Source organism: Sus scrofa, chromosome 13, assembly GCF_054392235.1.
Source record: "Sus scrofa isolate SSC_HxYL_T2T_F1_AM1 chromosome 13, Sscrofa_HxYL_maternal_Yorkshire_Landrace_v2.0, whole genome shotgun sequence".
In the NCBI taxonomy this organism is placed as follows: Eukaryota; Metazoa; Chordata; class Mammalia; order Artiodactyla; family Suidae; genus Sus; species Sus scrofa.
In genome coordinates, this window is record NC_139395.1 from 97,903,532 (window position 1) to 97,926,951 (window position 23,420).

At 38.0% G+C, this 23,420-nt stretch overlaps 1 protein-coding gene across 17 annotated transcripts in view; it reads right to left on the minus strand.

Moving 5' to 3' along the window:
* The window catches only part of XRN1 (5'-3' exoribonuclease 1), a 110,219-nt gene that overhangs the window by 67,928 nt on the left and 18,871 nt on the right, over positions 1–23,420 (minus strand). For 13 of the 17 annotated variants that reach the window (XR_014824074.1, XR_014824073.1, XR_014824075.1 and 10 more), the window contains exons 7-16: positions 21,524–21,611; positions 21,272–21,440; positions 19,881–19,948; positions 19,421–19,558; positions 17,902–17,968; positions 17,441–17,546; positions 15,110–15,199; positions 12,346–12,502; positions 11,233–11,352; positions 588–757 (exon numbers count right to left, since the gene is read on the minus strand). Coding sequence is in view for 10 of the 17 variants with exons in the window: in XM_084989931.1 (XP_084846057.1) it covers positions 588–757; positions 11,233–11,352; positions 12,346–12,502; positions 15,110–15,199; positions 17,441–17,546; positions 17,902–17,968; positions 19,421–19,558; positions 19,881–19,948; positions 21,272–21,440; positions 21,524–21,611 (1,173 nt within the window). In the remaining 7 variants the exon portion in view is untranslated. Of the gene's footprint in view, positions 1–587; positions 758–11,232; positions 11,353–12,345; positions 12,503–15,109; positions 15,200–17,440; positions 17,547–17,901; positions 17,969–19,420; positions 19,559–19,880; positions 19,949–21,271; positions 21,441–21,523; positions 23,338–23,420 lie in introns of all 17 variants that reach the window. The other 4 variants (XM_084989937.1, XM_084989936.1, XM_084989935.1 and 1 more) reach the window with 2 other exon arrangements.

Below are 23,420 nucleotides of genomic sequence, written 5' to 3' on the forward strand. Positions count from 1 at the left end.
TTCTGGAATGGAAAAATAAGCATTTTATAATATCTATTTCATCTTTCTCTTTAACAAAAGAAAAAGTCATAACTGAGATTTACTTTATCTGCATATCAACTGCCACCTACGTATTATCTGTAAAGAAGATGAGAGAAGAGAAAAAAACAGCAAAGACATTTTAATGAGGAAGAGAAAGAAATGGGTTTGAAGCAAGATAACAGAGGAGCTCTTTCATTTCTTTTTTTCCTTCTTTCCAATTGGGTGGATGGGGAACATAAGAGGCAAAATCATAGCAGGTCAAATAATGCTGAGAGGAGACACTGGCAATGGAAACATAAATTTACACATTCTCTTGAGGGAGAGAACAGATGTATACTAGGTAGGAAAAATAAAACACAACAGAAAACAGAAATAGAGAAACAGAATTGTAACAAAGCAGAGAACTACAGAAACAACTGTGAGAGAGATGTTAAGATCCTTGGCAAGTTGGATATATAATTCATGCTAATTGACTACAACTGTTATAAATTTTCTGTTAGTTCTCCAAATAGATATTCAAAAGCTTTTTGTTTTTGCTCTGTCACCAAAAAACTACCCAACATTACCTTGTGTGGCATCGTTCTATGGCAGGGAACTTTTCTGGCCATGGAGAGGGGTAGGTAAACTCTGTGTCACCATCATACCAGCACATGAGGCACTCACTGTGTTGGTTTCTTTTCCTCTCTTCTTTTTTGAGGGAGTGGTTACATGTCTCCATGGCTTCCAACAATCGCTTCTGAATGTAAAGATTGAAGAGAGGAGTTAAAAATACAAAAAGTCTGGGAGTTCCCAGGTGGTCTAGTGGTTAAGGATCCAGCATTATCACTGCTGTGGCTCGAGTTACTGCTGTGGTGTGTGTTCAATCCTTGGCCTGGGAAATTCCACATACTGAGAGTGCAGCCCAAAAAACCCCCCAAACCCAAAAATTCTATAATCTCAACATACAGAATACATCTCTTTCCTCAGAATATAGGATTATTATTTGCGTTCTTGAAAAACAAAAATCTTAATAGAATTCTTTTTCATTTCATTACATGAAAAACTGAAGTGCTATTATTATTTCAAAGGGCCCAGAGGGCATTGCTTCTCCCTAGAAATTCCTCTGAGTCTATTATTCCAACAGCAGGTAGATAAGAACAGCCGAGAAGCAAAATTTAAATGTGAATTTATCATAATAATAATCATAATTCACTGATCATTAATCTCTGATCTTAAAGATTGTGCAATGGTTCATCTTTCCAATTATCTTTTGTTTTGTTTTGTTTTTATTTCTCGTTTTTGGCCATGCCTATGGCAAGTAGAAGTTTTTGGGCTAGGAATCGAACCTGTGCCACAGCAGTGACGCAAGCCACAGCAGTGACAACCTGGATCCTTAATCTATTGAGCCACATGGGCATGTCTTCAATAATCTTTTATATTTAACATAATTCCAATCAGAATCACAATGTTTAAGTTTTTTTTTAAAGGACAATATGATGTTAGTGTTCATATTATAAGAATGATGAGTGAGCTGCAAAAAGTTATCAGGAACTTGTCTTACCCAATCCTATCACTTTTAATAAAACTATACCCATAAGCAAAGCAAATCACTTTAGTATTGACATCACAGAAACCCTTTACAAACCAGAATAAAATAAAGAGTTCAGAAGTTCCCTAGTGGTGCAGTAGGTTAACGGTGTGGCATTGTCACTGCTGTGGCTCTGGTCACTGATGTGGCATGGGTTTGATCCCTGGCCTGGGAACTTCTGCCTGCTGTAACTGGGTCCCTCTCCCACACCCCCCCAAAAAGAGTTCAAAATGAAATCCAAATTTATGTCAACCACAGTATTTCAGATATTTAAATAAGATTGTTGTCATAACTAGCTATCCAATTGGAAAAAAAAGCATATATACTTTCCAGCTTCATATCATATACAAAAACAAGTATCAGAGTAATGAGAGAATAAAACTATTGGGAGAAAATATAGGAGAGTATTGTTAATTTGGAGTGAAAAATGTCTCAGAAAAGAAAATCATGGACTTCGAGTGAAAAATGCTTAAGTAAGGCAGGAAGAAGCCTAACAGCTTTAAGGAAAAAGGTATTTTTAAGTAAAAGAAAATGTTTGTGAAAGAAGATGTCACAAACAAATTAACAGGCAAAAGCCACACTGAGAAAAAATATTCCTAATATACAAAGAGTTGCTAAAAACCAAAAACAAAAGAAAACAAAGGAAAGGATAGAAATAGACAATTTGCAAAAGAGAAAATTTAAAAGGCAAACACACAAAAAATATAGTCAAATTAGGGGTTGGAGAAAAAAATTTTGAATAATAATAAAATGGCATTCTTCAACATCAGCATATTGGTCAAAATTAAATAAAGCAATAATATCCAGGGCTAGAGAAGCACAGAAACATGCACTTAAATATTGCTGGTATGAACTGGACCAGCCTTCTTGAAAAAGAATCTGGTAATATTCATTGAAACAAAAAATACACATTCCCTTTAACCAAGCATTCCTGCTCTGGGGACTCTACCTTATAAAAATAAAAATCTCTGATATATAAGAACACATTAACAAACAAAAAGAATACATAAATATACCAATCCTTTTGTTACAGCATTATGTACAGTGGCAAAAAATATGAAAATTTGTAAGAATTTGCAAAGTTAGTGTGGTGTGTTCTTACGTACCTTTCACCCAATGATAACATCTTACACACAGCCACACTACATTATAAACCAGGAAACTGATATTGGTACAACCCTACTACACACTTATTCAGATTGCATTAGCTTTTTATGCAAATTTTTCTGTGTGTACAGTACTATGAAACTTTTATCATATGTATAGATTCATGTAACTACCACTAAAACTGAAACATACAACTGTCACATCATTGTAAAGAAACTTCTTTATGTCTTTTTTTAATATTTTTTTTTATTTTAGGGCCATACCTACAGCATATGGAGGTTCCCAGACTGGGGTTCAATCAGAGCCACAGCCACAGCACCAGATCCGAGCCATGTCTGTGACCAACAGCACAGTTCACAGCAGTACTGTATCCTCAACCCACTGAGCAAGGTCAGGGATTGAACGTGCATCCTCATGGATGCTAGTCAGATTTGTTTCCACTGAGCCACAGTAGGATCTCCAAGAAACTCCTTTATGTTATCCCTTTATAGTCACATATACCCTATTCCCAATCCTAACTCCTAGCAACCACTGTGTTTTATATCACGATATTGTCATTTCAAAAATATTATACACATGAAACCATATAGGAAGTTCCCTTGTGGCTCAGTGGGTTAAGGATCCAGCGTTGTCACTGCTGTGGCTCACATTGCTGCTGTGGCGCAGGTTTGATCCCTGGTCCAGGAACCTCCACATGCTTTGGGTGTGGCTGAAAATAATAGTAATAAATAAATAGAACCATATAATATAGTCTTCTAAGATTGACTTTTTCACTCATATGAACTTTTTTCCATCCACTGTTTATACCAATAGTTTTTCTTTTTACTGAGTATAATTCCATTATGTGGATTATACTCTTTTTGCTGAGTATAATTCCATTATGTGGATATATTACAGTTGGTTTACCCACTCACTCATTGAAGGATATTTGAATTTTTTCCATTTTGGGGTTATCACAAATACACTGCTTTCAATATGTGTGTACAGGTTTTTGTGCGGACACAAGTTTTCATTTAGTATGACAAATAGCCAGGAGTGTGATGATGAGCTGGACAGTAAATGTATGTTTAACTTTATAAGAAACTGCTGAACTGTTTTCCAGAGTGGCCTCTAGACTTTCAGTCCAATAATTATCTTTGCCACTTTCAAAGTATTTACAGAAAAAGTGGTAGAAAGGAGAACTCAGCAAAATTTGGAAGACACTATTGAGTCAGATAATATTGTATCATAGTTTGACTCTAAAATACCATTGATATTGTATGGTATGCAATAAATAATAATCATTCAGAAAATAAACAGCAAATTTAATTTTCATAGTTATTTTTAGCTGATAATGGTATTTACTTAAATCTGATTGTCTTCTCCAATATTACATTCCGAGTTTAATTCTTCTTCGCATTCAAAACATAAAGATTTTTCTACATCACTTGGAAAATGACCATCTCATCCTTACATCTTCAACACTTCAGCATCTTTTGGATAGTGATGTAACGGATGTGGCAATGTGCTGCTGTGATCCCCCATTAGTATGGAAGATTTATTTGCTAAGATGCTGAAAGCGTGCTAGCTTACAACTCTTAGCTGACAGCCCTCTCAGTTATCCTCAGGTGAAAAGTCATCTCATACCCTTCCAAAATGAAGCCTGCACCCAGACTGATAGATGAAGAGTATAAAGTCTAAGATCCTTTACTGCAGCATACAAGAACACTAATGGGCCATTAGAGCCTTAGAGTGACTTGTGGGGTCAGCCAAGGCCTTTGTTGAGACAGCACTGTAGCTACTTGCCCTTCAGAATAATCCTTTTTTTCTTTTTCTTTCTCTTCTTAGCATCTTAGAGGGTAGCATCCAGAACCCAGGGAGGGGCCAAAAGCCAAGGAAACACTGACTGCAGAACCACTCTCAGGAATTAGGCTCTAACCAAGAAACAATTTCTACCCATAGAATAACAGGTATTTGACTATATGATACTTAGATTTCAGAATTGTTTTGGATCACTGATTGTTATATGCCTCCTTTTCCTGCCCTCTTTGAGAGGGGTGACACTGTGGTTAAGGCCTCTCTCTACTATAAAATTGAGAATGTTGGCAGGGGGAGTGGATTGTTTTTTAAACTCACAAATCTCTGAAACAAAAGAGCTATGATAGGAGTTCCCATCATGGCTGAGTGGAAAAGAATCAGACTAGCATCCATTAGAACACAGGTTTAATCCCTGGCCTCACTCAGTGGGCTGAGGATCCAGTGTTGCCATGAGGTGTGGCATAGGTCACAGATATGGCTCAGATATGGTATTGCTGTGTCTGTGGCATAGGCCAGCTGCTATAGCTCTGATTCGACCCCTAGCCTGGGAACCTCCATATGGAGTGGGTGTGGCCCTAAAAAGAAAAAAAAAGATCCACAAAAAACAAGAGCTGTCACTGAGGACTGCATTTGAGGAGTTTCACCCACATCTAAAGATACTGATAAAGATATTGATTTAAAGATATTGCTGAAATGAGACGAGCTTTTGTGGGGCATTCAATGTGTTTTATTTTGGATGGGATATGACTTATTCTGGCCAAAGGGCAGACTGAAGGAGATGGTTTGCAAAGATGGCCACAATAATTCTTCCTATCCCCATTTGTAAGCTTATTTACTCATTTTTTCTTTTTACGGCTGCACCTCCAGCATATGGAAATTCCTGGGCTAGGGGTGGAATCGGAGCTGCAGCTGCAGGGCCTATTACACATCCTTTGCAACACCAGATCTGAGCCACGTCTGTGACTTCAGCCTGCAGCAATGCCAGATTCTTAACCCATTGAGCGAGGCCAGGGATTGAACCCGTATCCTCATGGACACTATGTTGGGTTCTTAACCCACTAAGCCACAATGGAAACTCTGTAAACTCCTTTAAATGTGAGAAGGTGAAGTCTATTTCCCATCCCTTAAATATGAGCTGGTCTTATAATTCTCTTTATTCAAAACAATGTAGTGAAAGTAATGCTTTGCAAATTCTAAGGCTCAAGAGGCATGTAGCTTCTTCTGCCTTGTTAAAGTCCAAGAACACTTTGAGATACACCTGAGTGAGCCTCGTTGAGGGTGAGGAATCACAGAAGCCTCAGCTCCCAACCAATACCAACCACCAATCACAAGAGGGACCATCTCAGACAACCAGCTCCACTTGACCCACGATAGGACTAAAATGCTTACGTGATCCTTGTTTAATAATTACTAACATATGAATAAACATTTTTTCTTCCACTCCAAAATAATGTAGTTTTTTTTTTTAAAGAGGGCATGTTTTTTGAGGAATAATTTACACTCAGTGCAATAGAGACAAAAAGTACACAGTTTATGAATTTTGACAACTGAATATACCCAGGAAAGCCAAGATACAGAACATTTTCATCATTTCACAAAGATCCATCATGGATGTTCACAGTTAATCCTTTTTCCCTCCCTGACTCACTATGCAACCAATATTCTGCTTTCTTTGACCAAGCTTAGTTTGAACTCTTTTTTGGGGGGCAGGGCTGCATTCAAGGCATGCAGAAGTTTCTGGGCCAGGGATTGAACACTGGCCACAGCTGTAACCAGAGAGCCACAGTGGTGACAATAACAGGTTTTTAACCTGGTGAGGCACTAGGGAAGTCTCAGGATTAGTCTGTACTTTTTAGTGACTGACTTCTTTTGTTCAGCATGTTTTTGAGTTCCTCCATTTAAAAAAAATTTTTTTTTTTTTTGGCCATGCCTGTGGCATGTGGAAGTTCCCACGCCAGGGATCCAACCTGCGTCATAGCAGTGACCCGAGCCACAGCCAGTGAAAACACCAGATCTTCAACCTGCAGACCTACCAGGGAACTCCCAAGTCCCTCCATGTTTTTCCTTGTATCCATTCTTATTTTATTGCTGAGTAGTATTTTTGTTGTTTGGGTACACCATAAGTCCTTTACTCCTCCTGATGATGGGTATTAGGCTGTTTCCATCTTCAGGTTTTTTTAGGGCTATACCTGTGGCATAAGGAAGTTCCCAGGCTACGGGCTGAATTGGAGCTACAGCTGCCGGCCTATGCCACAGTCACAGCAACGTCAGATCCAGGCCTTGTCTTTGACCTACACCATAGCTCATGACAACGTCAGAGCCTTAACCCACTGAGCAAGGCCAGGGATCAAACCCACATCCTCATGGATACTCACTGGATTCTTAATCCACAGAGCCACAACAGGAACTTCAAAGTTTTCTTTCTCTTTTTTTCTTTTTTTTTTTTTAATGGCTATACTCAAGGCATATGGAAGGTCTTGGGCCAGGGACTGAATCTGAGCCACAGCTTCGACCTATGCCACAGCTTAACAACACAGGATCCTTTAACCCACTGTGCTGGGCCCGGGATTGAACCTGCCTCTGTAGCCAACTTGAGCCACTGCAGTTGGATTCTTAATCCACTGTGCCACAGCAGGAACTCCTATTTTCAGTCTTTAGTTACTATGAATATTCTTGTACAAGACTTTTTGTGAACAAGCTTTTTGTCATTCCTCCTCTTAGTAATCCTTAAGAATAGAATGGCAGGCTTAATTTTATGAGAAACTGCCAGACAGATAGGCATTTTATACTTCCAACGTCAATATATAAAGATTCTAATTGCTCTACATTCTCACTAAAATTTGGTCAAATTGGAGCTACAGCTTCCAGCCTACACCACAGCCACAGCAACTCGGGATCTGAGCCTTGTCTGAGACCTACACCACAGCTCATGGCAATGCTGGGTCCTGAACTCACTGAGGGAGGCCAGCAATCGAACCTGCACCCTCATGGTTGCCAGTCAGATTCATTAACCACTGAGCCATGACAGGAACTCCATGTTTTGGTCTTTTAATTTCTCTCCATTCTACTGAGAGTGTAGGGTAGTATAATCTTATTATGGTTTAAATTTACACTTCCCTGATGATTAATGATGCTGAACGCTTTTTCATGTACTTACTGGCTACTTGCATATCTTGTTCCGTGAAATGGCCCCTCAAATATTTTTCCAATTTAAAAACCTGGATTATCAGTTAGGCAGAAAATATAAATAGACACTTTTCCAAAGAAGACATATGGATGTCCAGTATGCATATGAAAAAATGTTCAATATCACTAATTATTAGAGAAATGCAAATCAAAACTACAATGAGGTACCACCTCACACTGGTCAGAACGGGCACCATTAATAAGTCTACAAATATGAAATGCTATAGAGTGTTTGGAAAAAAGGGAACCCTCCTACACTGTTGGTGGAAATGTAAATTGGTACAACCACTATGGAAAACAGTATGGCGGTTCCTCAGAAAACCAAATACAGAACTACCATATGATCCAGAAATCCCATTCCTGGGGATATATCCAGACAAAACTACAATTCAAAAAGATATATGCATCCATACATATGTTCATGGCAGCACTATTCACAATAGCCAAGACATAGAAACAACCTAAATCCCCAATGATAGATGAATGGATTAAGAAGATGTGATATATAAACAAAAAGGAATACTACTCAGCCATAATAAAGAATGAAATAATGCCATGTGTAGCAACATGGATACAACTAAAGATTCTTATACTAAGTGAAGTCAGAAAGAGGAAGATAAATACCATATGGTATCATTTATATGTGAAATCTAAAATAGGCACAAATGAACCTATCTATAAAACAGAAACAGACTTATAAACATGGAGAGCAGACTTGTGGTTGCCAAGGTGGAGGGGGAGAGAGTGGGATAGACTGGGAGTTTGGGGTTAGACGATGCAACCTATTACATTTAGAATGGATAAGCAGTGAGGTTCTGCCATATAGCACATGGAACTATATTCAATCTCTTGGGATAGACCATGATGAAAGATAAGATGAGAAAAAGAAGGTATTATATATGTACAGCTGGGTCACTTTGCTGAACAGCAGAAATTGGCACAACATTGTAAACCAACTATACTTTAAAAAATATGTGTGGGAGTTCCCGCTGGGCACAGTGGTTAACAAATCTGACTAGGAACCATGAGGTTGTAGTTCGATCCCTGGCCTTGCTCAGAGGGTTACGGATTTGGTGTTGCCGTGAGCTGTGGTGTAGGTCGCAGATGCAGCTTGGATCCTGCGTTGCTGTGGCTCTGGCGTAGGCTGGCAGCTACAGCTCTGATTAGACCCCTAGCCTGGGAACCTCCATATGCTTCGGGAGCAGCCCTAGAAAAGGCAAAAAGACAAAACCACAACAAAAAGAAATTTTACAGTTGTAACTTTTACATTTGAGCTATGACGTAATTTGAACTAAGTTTTGTGTATAGTGTTGAGGGATGGATCAAGATTATTTTTTTCCACACATGCAGTCAGTAGTTTCAGAGCCAATTGCTAAAAAGCTTTTTCTTTACCCAATGAATAGTTTAGATGTCTTTTTTTTTTCAAAGAACACATGATTTATTAATGACAACTTGCCATCAACAGCACTGATTTAAAGAACAAAACAAATGAAAAAATAAAAGCAGACTAACATTCTCACCCTTGGAGACCAGCTGAATTCAAACAGGCAGTTTTGATGTCTTAATTGGAAACAAATTAACTGAATAAGTAAAGATCTATGTTTGTACTCTATTCTGTTCCACTGACCAATTTTTGCCGATTGCAATGTAAGTAAGATATTGCCTTGATTACTTGAGCTTCATGCTAGGTGATGAAATCCGATAATGAGAGTATTCCAATACTGTTCTTCTTTCTACAGATTGCTTTGGCCACTCTAGATCCTTTGCAATTTCATAAAAACTTTAGAACTGGATTTCTAATTACACAAATACCTGCTGGCATCTTTCATTAGGATTATGTTGAGTCCAAAGACCTACCTGGGAAGAAGTACGTCTTAACAATATTAAATATACTATTCTTTGAACATGGTATATCCCTCCATTTATTTAGGTTTTTATCTCTCAACACTATTTTTAGTTTTCTTTTCTTTCTTAGGGCTGTACCTGTGGCATATGGAAGTTCCCAGGCTACGGGTCAAATCTGAGCTGCAGCTGCTCTTGTACATCACAGCCACAGCAACCTGGGATCCAAGCTGTATCTGTGACCTATGCTGCAGCTTGCAGCATCGCCGGATCCTTAACCCACTGAGCGAGGCCAGGGATCGAACCGCATCCTCACAGATACTAGTCGGGTTCTTAAAGTGCTGAGCCACAATGGGAACTGTTGTTTGTGATTTTCGGTGCACTTGTTGTTAAACTTGTAGCTGTGTATTTTTTGTATTTTTAATGCTATTAAAAAAAGAATAAAATAGTTTTTATTAAAAAACGTGTTTTTTTAATTGTCGTTAGTATAGGGAAATACAATTGAATTTTGCATGGATTTTAAATCCCGTGAACTTGCTAAATTTACTTGATTATAGCATCTTTTTGAAGATTCCTTAAAAGTTTCTACATACATAAAAATGCCATGTGAATATAAAAACAATTTTTCTTCTTACTTTCTAATCTGCATGCCTTTATTTCTTTTCCTTGACTTAGTACACTAGACTTCCAGTACAATATTAGAGAGTCAATTAGAATAAACATCCTTGTCGTATCTTTTCACAGAGAAAACATTTACATTTTAACTATTAAGTATGTTGTTAGCAATTAGTTTTTCTTTTTTTTTTTTTTTGTCTGTTCTGAGGCTGCTTCCCACAGCATATGGAGCTTCCCAGGCTAGGGGTCGAATCGAGTTCTAGCCGCCTGCCTACTCCACAGCCACAGCAACGTGGGATCCAAGCTGCGTCTGCGACCAGCTGCGTCACGGCAATGCTGGATCGTTAACCCACTGAGCAAGGTCAGGGATCAAACCCGCAACCCCATGGTTCCTAATCAGATTCATTAACCACTGAGCCATGACAAGGAACTCCTCCAGCTTTCTTATAATTAGCACACCTAGAAGCTTTGACGTACATAATGAAGATGAGAGTAGTTACAACTCATTAACGGGAGTTCCCATCGTTACGCAGTGGAAATGAATCCAACTAGGAACCATGAGGTTGCAGGTTCAATCCGTGGCCTTGCTCAGTGGGTTTAGGATCCGATGTTGCCATGAGCTGTGAGGTAGGTCACAGACGCAGCTCGGATGTGGCACTGCCGTGAACCCGCATGTGCCGCTGATGTGGCCCTAAAAGGACAAAAGACAAAAAACCCAAAACCAAACAAACAAAACACACCCCCTGTCCGTGGCTTAGAGGGAAGGAACCCGACTGGTATCCAATAGCACGTGGGTTTGCTCCCTGGCCTCACTCAGTGGGTTAAACAATCTGGCATTGCCATTAGCTGTGGTGAAGGTTGAAGACTTGGTTCTGATTTGGCGTTGCTGTGGCTGTGGTGTAGGCAGCAGCTACAGTTCTAACCTGAGAACTTTCATACGCCGTGGATGCAGCCATAAAAAGTAAAAAAAAAAAAAAAATTAAAAAAACCCTCATTAACAAAACATAAATGGTGATTAAGGCCCACTGCTCATTAATTTATGTGAAATAATGTCTGACAAAAATATATGCGTATATATAAATATTTCATACACTGACCTCATCAATAAAAGGTATTAGTACCACAGCTTCCCATTCCTGTTGTTTCCCATTTAGATCAGTTTTAAAATCAGGTGGGTAATATTCGATAATTGGTGAGTCTTCACTGGTCATCAAATGCTGTGAAAATATAAAATAGTGTAATAGAAATTTAAGAAATAATATCAATGTAGCAATATAGAAATGTAGAAATAAAAGAACTTATTTCTCAAAGTAATATTGAAAATATTTAATAACCAGTATGTCATGGGCTCAGAACAATCAAAACAGATGTGGCTATAAAAACCTGCATGGTTATACAGATCCAGAGTAGTTGAGCATCAATCCTTAATGTATGTGAAGGTAGGAAAAAAGCATCAAAGAAACTGAAGAAGAAAGGAAGGCCGGGGCCAGGATGAAGGGTAGTTTAAGTTTTGGAAAGATGCAGAAGCAAGTAAGCCTAACACAAACAGCAAAGGATGTGGGTTTACACGTGTCTACTCTAATTTCTGCTACCAGACCATGGAATTAGAAGAGATTGATGCTCTACGAAGAACTAAATGACGTTCACATTCAGAATCAGCTTAGTAGGCTTAGTGTAATTTTGGTGACCCAAACACTCTTGAACTATTATCCTTCCATTATGTGAAAGATGTTAACCAAACAAAAGCCTTTCATTCCACAACTTGATAAATGAAATGTCTAAAACCCAAATATAAACTGGGGCAATACTTCTGTTGAGACAAATGACCTATTAGAACTATCCCTATTCTAATAGGTAGAAGAGAACTGAAATGAAATCTATAAATGACTGGACAAAGTAGATGGCTTCATATCTTGCCTATCTCAAATTATTTTATCAGCACAGAGACAAACTGAAGATATGCTTAACAGGATCAAAACTAAAGAAGCTACATATGCTTTGAATGGTTTATGGAGTTTGCATTTTTTAAAAAAACCTAACTTTAGATCAAGGAATTATTTTTTCCAAGGGACTTATTTTAGGAATACTACATTTGAAACCGAAAGTAAATATGTTTAGCTATTCAAGAAATTTTAGTATGATGTTTCTAGGTTTGGAGGAGGAGTGCCTAAATATTACAGGACATAAAAATATTTAATTCTAAAACCCACCTGGTAGCATGTAGGAAGTAAATTTTTGCTAGCTGCTGGAAGTACAGCAAGAAGCTGTTCAAATGGTTTAAACGGTTTTCCTAGTTCAAAATGGATTTTGAGTGTACTGATGTTGCGGATATCAGATAGGAAAGGTGCATAATGGTATGGATAAAACCTATAAAACAAAACTGAGTTTTACACAATGGCAACTTTATGAAACAGGTCAATAGTAAGAATATATTTTTCCATATTTTATTTAAACAACACATAGCAATAATTCTAAAGAAAAAAATACTCATAATTCTCCCACTTGAATATTAGAAATCAGCAGTGTTGGAAAATTTAGGTCATTGGATGGCAACAAATGTCATATTTCCTTAATTTTTAAAGTGCAGCTTTACATTTCTTTTTTCTTTTCTTTTTGTCTTTTTAGGGCCATACCCGAAGCATATGGACGTTCCCAGGCTAGGGGCTGAATCAGAGCTGTGGCCATCGGCCTACGCCACAGCCACAGCCATGCCAGATCTGAGCCGCGTCTGCGACCCATACCACAGCTCACGGCAATGCTGGGTCCTTAACCTACCGAGCTAGGCCAGGGATCGAACCCACAACCTCATGGTTCCTTGTCAGATTTGTTTCCGCTGTGCCACAAGGGGAACTCCCTAGTGCAGCTTTACATTTCTAACATTTGGATGTGTCGTGTAATTGAAGGATATATATAATATACAAATATAATATGTAACATATAACTTTTTAGTTTTATATATATAAGTAATATGATGGCTCTCATAGTTCCCAAGATGTTCAGTGTGACTCCTCCAAACAATATAGATTCTTAGAATGAAGCAATGAGGTCATCAGAAGACTTTCAGTCAGGTCACGCAGGCCTGGGTTTCTCTCTTGAGGACAGAGGGAAGAGTGAGTCTGAGCTGAAATGGCTATTACAAGTCAGCTCTAAGAACTTTTGTCTTTTGAGTTAGTATATATATTGTGTTTATGATAAGGATTAAATCATTTTTCAATAATATATATTGTTATTATTTTTGGTTTTAATACCTTCCCATGTGTATCTACAGGAAGAAATATTTTTACAAAACTTCAAACATGAAGGTTTTCAAAAATTTCAGTGTTCCTAATGTCTGAATAAAGATAGCAAAAAAAAAGAAGAAATATTTTTATATTCCACAATTAAGGCATACTTCAAAAGGATGGGAAATTTTAGGAGGCAGAATGGCATGTGGAACAAAGGAAAATGTATAGACTTTGGAATCAGATAGGTTTGGACTTGATTCTTGGGTATATGGTATTAGAAAGATTAGTTAACCTCTCTGAGCCTCATCTGTAAAAGGCAAAGAACAGTGCTTACTTTAAATAGTTGCAAGGATTATATGAGAACACGCTGTTCAAGTGCCTGGCCTTAACACCTGGTAATATAATAGGGATACTTTATACTCAACCTCTTTAAAAATGGCAAGTCAAGGATATAGGTCATCTGAGTGCTCTTCAGAGAGGCCCTGAGAATCATACTAGTTACTGCAAAAATTTTTTAAAACGGCTATTAGTAAGTGAAATCATATTTTTTTTTTTTTTTTTTTTTGCTGTTTTAGGGCTGCACCCGTGGTATACAGGGGTTCCCAGGCTAGGGGTCCTATCAGAGCCACAGCTGCTGGCCTACGCTACAGCCACAGCAACATGAGATCCGAGCTGCATCTGCGACCTACACTATAGCTCACAGCAACGCCAGATCCTTAACCACTGAGCGAGGCCAGGGATCGAATCCATAACCTCATGGTTCCTAGACAGATCTGTTTCCGCTGTACCACAATGGGAACTCCAGTAAAATCATAATTAATGCCACATTATTTTGTATGGTCTGTTTTGCTATTGGTGCTTTAAAACAGAGCCTAGCAGAGGTGCTCTGAACACAAACTATCTCATCACTTAAAAGTCTTTACTTTTCCCTGCATCATCTTTTGGCTTATCTATTTGTCTGTCTTTCCGTCCATCTGTCTTTTTAGGGCCGCACCCACAGCACATGGAGGTTCCCAGGCTAGGGTCAAACTGGAGATATAGCTGCCGACCTATACAACAAGCAATGCTGGATCTGAGCCATGTCTGCGATCTACAGCATAGCTCATGGCAATGCTGGATCCTCAACCCACTGAGCAAGGGCAGGGATCGAATCCGTGTCCCCATGGATGCCAGTCAGGTTCGCTAACTGCTAAGCCATGACGGGAAATCCTTGGCTTGTTATTTTTCTATTTTGGTGGATGGTTTGGAAACATAGATGGAACTTACTGGAACAGGAAACATGAGAGAAATAGAGAATTATTCTTATTTCCAGGGAAAGCAAATAATTGCTTTCTTCTTTACTCTTTCCAGCCTAATATTCACAGAACCCATTCTCTTCAAAAATTACTTCTGACAGAAAAATTTTTTCAAGCACATAAAAATGTAGAGAAGAATATAGTAAACAACCCTAGTTAACCATCACTCACACCCAATAATTATGAAGACTTAGTCACACTTGACTCATTATGACAGAAAATTTTAAATCCTTAGATTAACAGAGTTTTTATTATGGGCCATCTGCTACGGCTGGAAGTATCTTTGTTATACAAAGGTCTTTTTAAAGTATTTTCACATACAAAAAGATTACCTGTATTTCATTTAAACTTGGCTATATGTATCTTTTTAACAATAGAAATAAAAAGAGATCTCAAATGAGTTTAAAGTAGAATAAACCATTATAAAAAACAAAACTTTATTTTTATTTCCTTACCAGCTCCAGGACTGAACTCCATGATAGTAATAGTGCAAAATCCACTGTATTGCCTGAACATAACATGCAGCTTGATCAGCAAGAAAGTCACTGAAAATAGAAAAGAATATTTTCATTATGACATTATTTTTTGAAGACAGACCACTGTGTTTGAAGCTTGACATCTCCTGTTTTCACATTCTGCCTCACATTTTTATTTAATCAACAAATAAACCAAAAATTGCAATCAGAAAAATTTTAAAATATTATTTAAAAAAATTCCATCAGGCTGGATTAAAGGTTTGCCTTATAGTTTTCCTCAACTAACTATCAGAATACTTAAACCTGGTGTGCATATTTATTCAGTCATATACTATGCTTTCGGTTTAAAGTTTGAGGATTTAGTTAATGAAGCTTTCTATAAAGCGGCACAAACACTCTTAAATATTCATGCTGTGAAAGGATACAGGGATGGGAATCTTCTTTATTTGGGAGGATGCCTGGGAGAATCACAGGAGGAAATCAGAAAGACCTTAAAATCTGGTTACGGTGGCTAGAATATACTTTGAAAAGGGCTATATCCACTGAACAATATTCATTTTAATCTTGTCTTTCTCAAAAACCATCATTTAAAGTAAAATAATCACATATACACACGCCAAAAAAGAGGCACCCTAGGTTAAACTCTAGAGTGGCTCTAAACCCTGTTTGTATCTGTTACCACAATTTGAGCAGAGATACATTTAAAAATTCCAGATCTACATATTTCCAAGAGGTATGCTTTTGAAAATGAAATGCATGGAGTTCCCACTGTGGCTCAGTGGGTTGAGGACGGGCGTTGGACCCCTGGCCTTGCTCAGTGGGTTAAGGATCTGGCGTTGCTGTGAGCTGTGGTGTAGGTCGCAGGCACTTGGTAAGCACTTTATAACTGTTTGTTAATTAAAATAAATAAAATACAGGGAGTTCCCATTTGTGGCTCAGTGGTAACAAACCCGAGCAGTATCCATGAGGATGTGGGTTTGATCCCTGGTCCTGCTCAGTGGGTTAAGGATCCAGCGATGTGTGAGCTGCATGGCTCAGATCTGGGTTGCTGTGGCTGTGCCCGGCAGCTACAGCTCTGCTTTCATTCCTAGGTTGGGAACTTCCATATGCCACGGGTGCAGCCCTAAAAAGAAAAAAAGATTTTTTTAAAGTTAATAAATAAAATATGAATGTAAGTAATTCATACCGTGGGCTGTAATTTAAAAAGTGTGAGCCACCATTTTAGAGGTCATGTTCTTTTTTTTTTGTCTTTTTGCTATTTCTTTGGGCCGCTCCCGCGGCACATGGAGGTTCCCAGGCTAGGGGTCTAATTGGAGCTGTAGCCACCGGCCTACGCCAGAGCCACAGCAACGCAGGATCCGAGCCGCGTCTGCAACCTACACCACAGCTCACGGCAATGCCAGATCGTTAACCCACTGAGCGAGGGCAGGGACCGAACCCCCAACCTCATGGTTCCTAGTCGGATTCGTTAACCACTGCGCCACGACGGGAACTCCTAGAGGTCATGTTCTTAAGGAAATTTTGTCCTAATTATTAACCTGGATCTGGGTCAGGTGGCCTTTGAGATTAGTGTGATACGAGTTTTAGAAGATGGGAAGCAGAAAACTAACCATCTCGTATTGGGCAATTTTATTACAGGAATACAGCTGACCCTTGAATAATCCAGAGATTAGAGACGTTAATACTCTACGCAGTAGAAAACCTGCCCATAACTCTACAGTGGGCTCTGTATATCTGCGGTTTTGCATCTTTGTGGATCATGTACTACCATATTAAGTATTTAGTGAAAAAAATCCACATGTAAGTGGACCTGCACAGTTCAAATCCATGTCGTTCAAGGGCCAACTGCATAATACATGTCAGTTAACATTACCTTTTTCAAAACCAAGCTAGCTGAAAGGTCTACAGTAATTTATGAAAATAAAAATTCCTGGGAGTTCCCGTCGTGGAGCAGTGGTTAATGAATCCGACTAGGAACCATGAGGTTGCGGGTTCGATCCCTGGCCTTGCTCAGTGGGTTAACGATCCAGCATTGCCATGAGCTGTGGTGTAGGTCACAGACGCGGCTCAGATCTGGCATTGCTGTGGCTCTGGCGTAGGCCGGTTGCTACAGCTCCGACTAGACCCCTAGGCTGGGAACCTCCATATGCATGGGGTGCGGCCCTAGAAAAGACAAAAAGACAAAAAAAAAAAAAAAAAAAAAATTTCCTTCCTCCTATCATCTTAACTATCAAAACATGCTGCTTTCTGAAGAACTGCAAAGTCTAACTTTTCTTCCACTTTACAGCAAAAGCACTGGCAAAAACATACTCAGAAACGACATCAACTCCCATTTTTGTCATATAATACGTTCTTTTATATTGTCTAAACTCGGTTTCAAATAGGTCATCATCTTCAGTCTCATCTTCTAAATTATCTGGAAAAAAGACAGAAAAATAGTGGCTGACAATTTTGAATATTCTGTTTTTCCATCTAAAGCTTTGATAAAAATGTATCAAAGCAGATACTTATAAACTATCATAGGCAGTTTCCTTGTGGCACAGTGGGTTAAGGATCTGACATTGTCACTGCATTGGCTTGGGTTGCTGCTATGGTGTGGGTTTGATCCCCGGCCTGGGAACTTCCACATGTTGCAGGCACAGCCAAAAACAAAAACAAAAACCCTATCATAGGAATCTGTTTTATTCAGTATTATTGAATTAATACTAATAAAGAGATAATTATTCTGTCAAAAAAAAAAACCCATAAATTAAAATACATTTTGTACTCACCCTTAGAAGTTACTACTTCTTCTCCATTTTTATCTAAAGCAGCCCAACATACGGAGTTTTCCTGGCCCTATAAAAATTATTAATCAGTACAAAGTTAATGGCAACATTTACTTCAGTGAGGCATTTAACAGAGAGATTTAAAAAATACGAAAAATAACTGAATGATCCTTAAGTGACAGACTGCAAAAGTTTATTTTAAAAATAACCCTCAAGGAGTTCCCATCATGGCTCAGTGGTTAACAAATCCGACTAGGAACCATGAGGTTGCAGGTTCAATCCCTGACCTCGCTCAGTGGGTTAAGGATCTGGGTGTGGTGTAGGTCGCAGATGCGGCTCAGATCCCCAGTTGCTATGGCTGTGGCATAGACCAGTGGCTACAACTCGGATTAGACCCCTAGCCTGGGAACCTCCATATGCCACAGGTGCGGTGTTGGAAAAAGACAAAAAAAAAAAAAAAAAAAAAAAAAAAAAAAACTGAAATCAAAAACAGAACAGAATGCAGACTGACTGCTGCTAAGCTCCACTGAGGAAAAGCTAAGCAATTAGAAAGACTGCACTAAAGAAAATCAGGATAGTTACCCTTCCCAGAGCAAAAGGCTTGAAACTAAATAAAAGCAGTAAGCACAAAGAGTTCAAGAAACACAGCAATCTCACCAGAATCCAATAATTATGGATTGGCTGAGGCAAATTTCAGAAGAGATTTGTTTTCCCAGCTAACACAAAAAAGATATTCCTTAGAGGTTATTGGAGGTATTTTTACAGGGTACAGGTATATTCTAACTGATTCCATTATTCATTTATTGAGCACCTAACATTCTATCAGATAGCATACTATTAATTACTCATAGCTGGGGCTATTACTGTATTTTATATATAAATTATTTCTAGAGAAAAATCACTGATCTATGTAAAGTGTCAAAGCATTAAATGATATAAATATCCAAATTAAAAAAAAAATAACTAGAGTTCCGGCTATGGTGCAGTGGGTTAAGAATCTGAACCAGTGGCTCTTTGGAGGCATGGGTTTGATCCCTGGGCCAATGTAGTGGGCTAAAGGATCCAGTGTTGCCACAGCTACGGCACAGGTTGCAACTGTAGCTTGGATTCAATCCCTGGCCCAGGAACTTCACATGCCATGGGTGCACCCATTAAAAAATTAAATAAATAAAAAAATAAACAAAAACCTAATTTTTTTGGGCTCTTATATTTAGAAATGCTTTTTATACTTCTTGATAGACTGGAAGAGCAAAGAAAACACAATGTTCTTCAAGGGTAAAAATGAGAAATTGATGTTTAAAGATAAGATTTAAATGATAGGATCTAATCATTTAAAAGAAAATGATTTAATCATTTAAAAGAAAAAGAAACCAAAACAACTTTTAAAATGTCCACAGAGGAAAAGAAAAAATGAAACTAAAATGAGGCAACCTCAAAATCATAAGAAGGAAAATGAGAAACAAGGAATATCAGTTTTATCTTTACAGCTAAAAAAATAAAGGACACCTAAAAAAATTGACACCTTTGTTTTTTTCTTTTCCTTGTAGTTCTTAGCTTCTTCTGCTGCAACACCTGCTGCTTCATTGAGGTACTTGTTACCAACTTTGCTTTCAAACCACTTTAGGTCCACAAAAACTTCACTGAAGTGCTCCCGATCAAACTGGACAGAAATATTTAAATTTATTTTAAAATAATTTAAGTACGTCTGAGAGAATACAAACCGAACTTTTAACAGTGGCTACTTCTGGGACACATGAAATCAGAGGATGTTAGTTTTTTATGGACATGGGGACTTTATCTACTACTCTGAAAATTAAAAGTAAAAGGCAAATAGAAATAAAAATAACTGAGGTGAAATTATTTATACAGAATGACTAACTGGAGTAAAATTACAAACATTTCTTCTTCTGATATTACGTAATTGGTTACTGACCATTTATAGCTACCCTGGGACAGGAAAACAAAAACTTCCAATTACTTACATCTGATAGTTTCACAAGGTATTTCTCAAATCGAGGTAAGTTGAGATGCCCACTTTCATTAATATAACCTAAAAGGAACAAAATCTAAATTTACTAAAAGTTGACTTTATTTTTTCTAAACACACCTACAAAATTCTTTTTACAATATTTTGAATGCTGAGACTTCCTAATCAAGGAAAAAACACTCGGTATTGGGATATGTAAAGGGCCCTAGTTTCTATGAACTTGATGTTACTATAATATGCAATATGTAAGAGCTGAAGTAAAATATTAAAAGTTCCAGGTCCACATAATAATCCTCCTAAATTTCCAAACAACATTAGGTAACAGTTAATTAAATATGTTCCAGAATCTACCTAGGTCTGCTAACTCATTTGATCTGTTAACTTGAGAAGAAAAAGTCTAATGTCCTGCCACTCTGTTGCCTCTTTTAACCAGCATTACCACTGTCAATTTCCCCTTTTTCTTAGGGCCACATGTGTGGCATATGGAAGTTCCCAAGCCAGGGGTTGAATCAGAGCTATAGCTCCTGGCCTAAGCCACAGCCACAGAATCGTGGGATCCGAGCCGTGTCTGTGACCTACACCACAGCTCATGGCAATGCCAGATCCTTAACCCATGGAGTGAGGCCAGGGACTGAATCCACATCCTCATGGATACTAGTGGGGTTTGTTACCACTGAGCCACGAAGGGAATGCCTCAATTTCCCATTTTAACGTAAAACACTTTCCTTCATATTAAATACTCTGATGTTTATCCATTTTAACTTAAAAATCTTTCTTTCATATTAAATACTCTGAATTTCTATGCTTAAATATGAAAAGAGCTAGGTGAAACCAACAACGCCTGCTGGCCTTCTTAAGCAATTAAAGGTGAAGATTAGTTAAGTATCAATAAATGAGACTGCTTAACTTAGGTCATTCTCTTTGGTTGTGAACCACTGAAAATTACAACTTTAGAGCTTGGCACCTTAGAACAAAGACACTCCAAGTTTTTTCCCATTTCAGCTGTGCATGCAATAATCTAATAAAGTGAGTGACATTTTCAGGTTAGCTGAGTGTTAAATTAAAGGAGCCTCAAATGAATATTAAACTTTTTTTTTTTTTTTTTTTTTTTTTTTTTGTCTTTTTGCTATTTCTTTGGGCCACTCCCGTGGCATATGGAGGTTCCCAGGCTAGGGGTCGAATCAGAGCTGTAGCCACTGGCCTACGCCAGAGCCTCAGCAACGTGGGATCCGAGCCGCGTCTGCAACCTACACCACAGCTCACGGCAACGCCGGATTGTTAACCTACTGAGCAAGGACAGGGACCAAACCCGCAACCTCATGGTTCCTAGTCGGATTCGTTAACCACTGCGCCACGACGGGAACTCCAATATTAAACTTTTCTTACCCCCAAGTTCTGGCAGGATGGTAATATATGTTCCATAAAGAAGTGGCAGTGCATCATGATTAATATGTAAATGAGGTAGATGAGGGATAAAATCATTGCCAACAAGAAATCCCATCAAAATCCAATCATCGATTATCCTTTCAATATCATATTTAAATGTGATCTTGTCCTACAGCAACATGGAGAAAAGAGTCAAACCCTATGGAAATTTCTGCATATGCTTCTTTGACCCATGGTTATATTAATACTTACTTTTAATGCTGAAAACTCATAATCAATATACTCTCTCATTAAAGACAAGTGTAGGAGGTGAAATGTGGTTTCTTCTGGTGCACATACCCTGTAATTAGTCGGATGATCAACAGAGAGTTAATTATATTCTTAAGGCTCAAGTTTTAAAATGTAGCTTAAAAAACTCATTATTAGGAGATAATTATTTCTTGTCATTAAAGCATGTAATTTATATGAAAGATACAGAGAAATGTTGAGATAAAAATATAAATGCATAAGTTCATAAGTTTCCTTCTGGCATAGCAGGTTAAGGATCTAGTGCTGTCACTGTAGCAGCTCGAGTTGCTTTTGTGGTGCAGGTTTGATCTGTGGCCCAGGAACTTCCACATGCTGTGGACAAAGCCAAAATGATATATATAAAATTGCAATTATAATAGGCATAAAGTTCAAAATAATTAGTTTGTATTATGCTTTCTGTGGAAGGTCTCTCAGAATTAAGAAAGTCTAAATAATACATAACAGATATAAGAAACCAGTGGGATCTGGCTCATTTAAGGATAGCCACAAGCAGAAGGAATAGAGATAAATGAGTGTATGTACTTTTTTATCTAGTACAGTATAGTCCGAGGCATCAATTATGAGACACTGTCATTTCCTCCTCTTAACTTTTCCTGGCTTGGTATAGGGGTCTATATTCCTAGCTATTGGGCTATACTCCAAGATTAATTACGAGTAAGAATATAAGCTGTTAACAGCATACTAAAAGCATTTATACGCCATAAACAAGTGAGATTTTCCCTAGGAATGCAAGGATAGTTCAACATAAGAAAATAAATCAATGAAATATACCAGAGTAATAAACCACATAATCATTTAATAGAAAAAAAAGTCAAAATCCATTATCCCTTCATGATAAAAATATTCGGCGGCATATGCTTACTGTGGTATATGGAATGATGGACCAACAGGGACCTGCTGTATAGAACAGAGAGTTCTACCTAATATTCTGTGATCATCTATTTGGGAAAAGAATCTCAAGGAGAATGAATGTATGTAAGTATATAATTGAATCACTTTGTTGCATAGCAGAAATTATCACAACATTGTAACTCAACTATACTTCAATAAAACATTAAAAATGAAAAAAATACTCAGCAAAGTAGGAATAGAAGGGAATATCTTTAACATGATTAAGGAAATTTATGAAAATCCATAGCTAATATCATAATCAACAGTGAAAGACTGAAAGCTTTCCCTCCAAAGAAAGGAATTCCAAAGATCAAGAACAAGACAAGGATGCCCATTTTCACTATAGTTACTGGAAGTCCTAGCCAGGGCAATTAGGCTAAGTTGGAAAAGAAGAAATAAAACTACATCTATTTACAGATGTCATAATTCTGTGTATAGAAAATCCCATAGAATCCACACACACACACATATACACACAAAACCCCAAAAAAACTAAAGAACTAAAAAATGAATTCAGTATAGGTACAGGGTTACAAGGTCATCAAAAAAGCAAACTGTGTTTCTACACACCAGCAACAATCAAAAAGGAAATTAAGAACCAATTCCACTTATAATCCCATCCAAAAGAATAAATGTGACCAAGCAGGCAAAAGAAAAAAAAAAGAGAGAGACAAAATACTAAACTCAGAAACACAGAACAGATTGATGGTTCACAAAGGTAGGAGATGGGGAGTGGTGAAATGGATTAAGGTCGTCAAAAGGTATAATCTTCCTGGAGTTCCCATTCTGGCTCAGCAGTAACAAATTCAACTAGTATCCATGAGGATGTGGGTTTGATCCCTGGCCTCGCTCAATGAGTTAAGGATCTGGCATTGCTGTGAGCTGTGGTATATAGGTTGCATACTCGGCCAGATGCCTCGTTGTTGTGGCTCTGATTTGATCCCTAGGC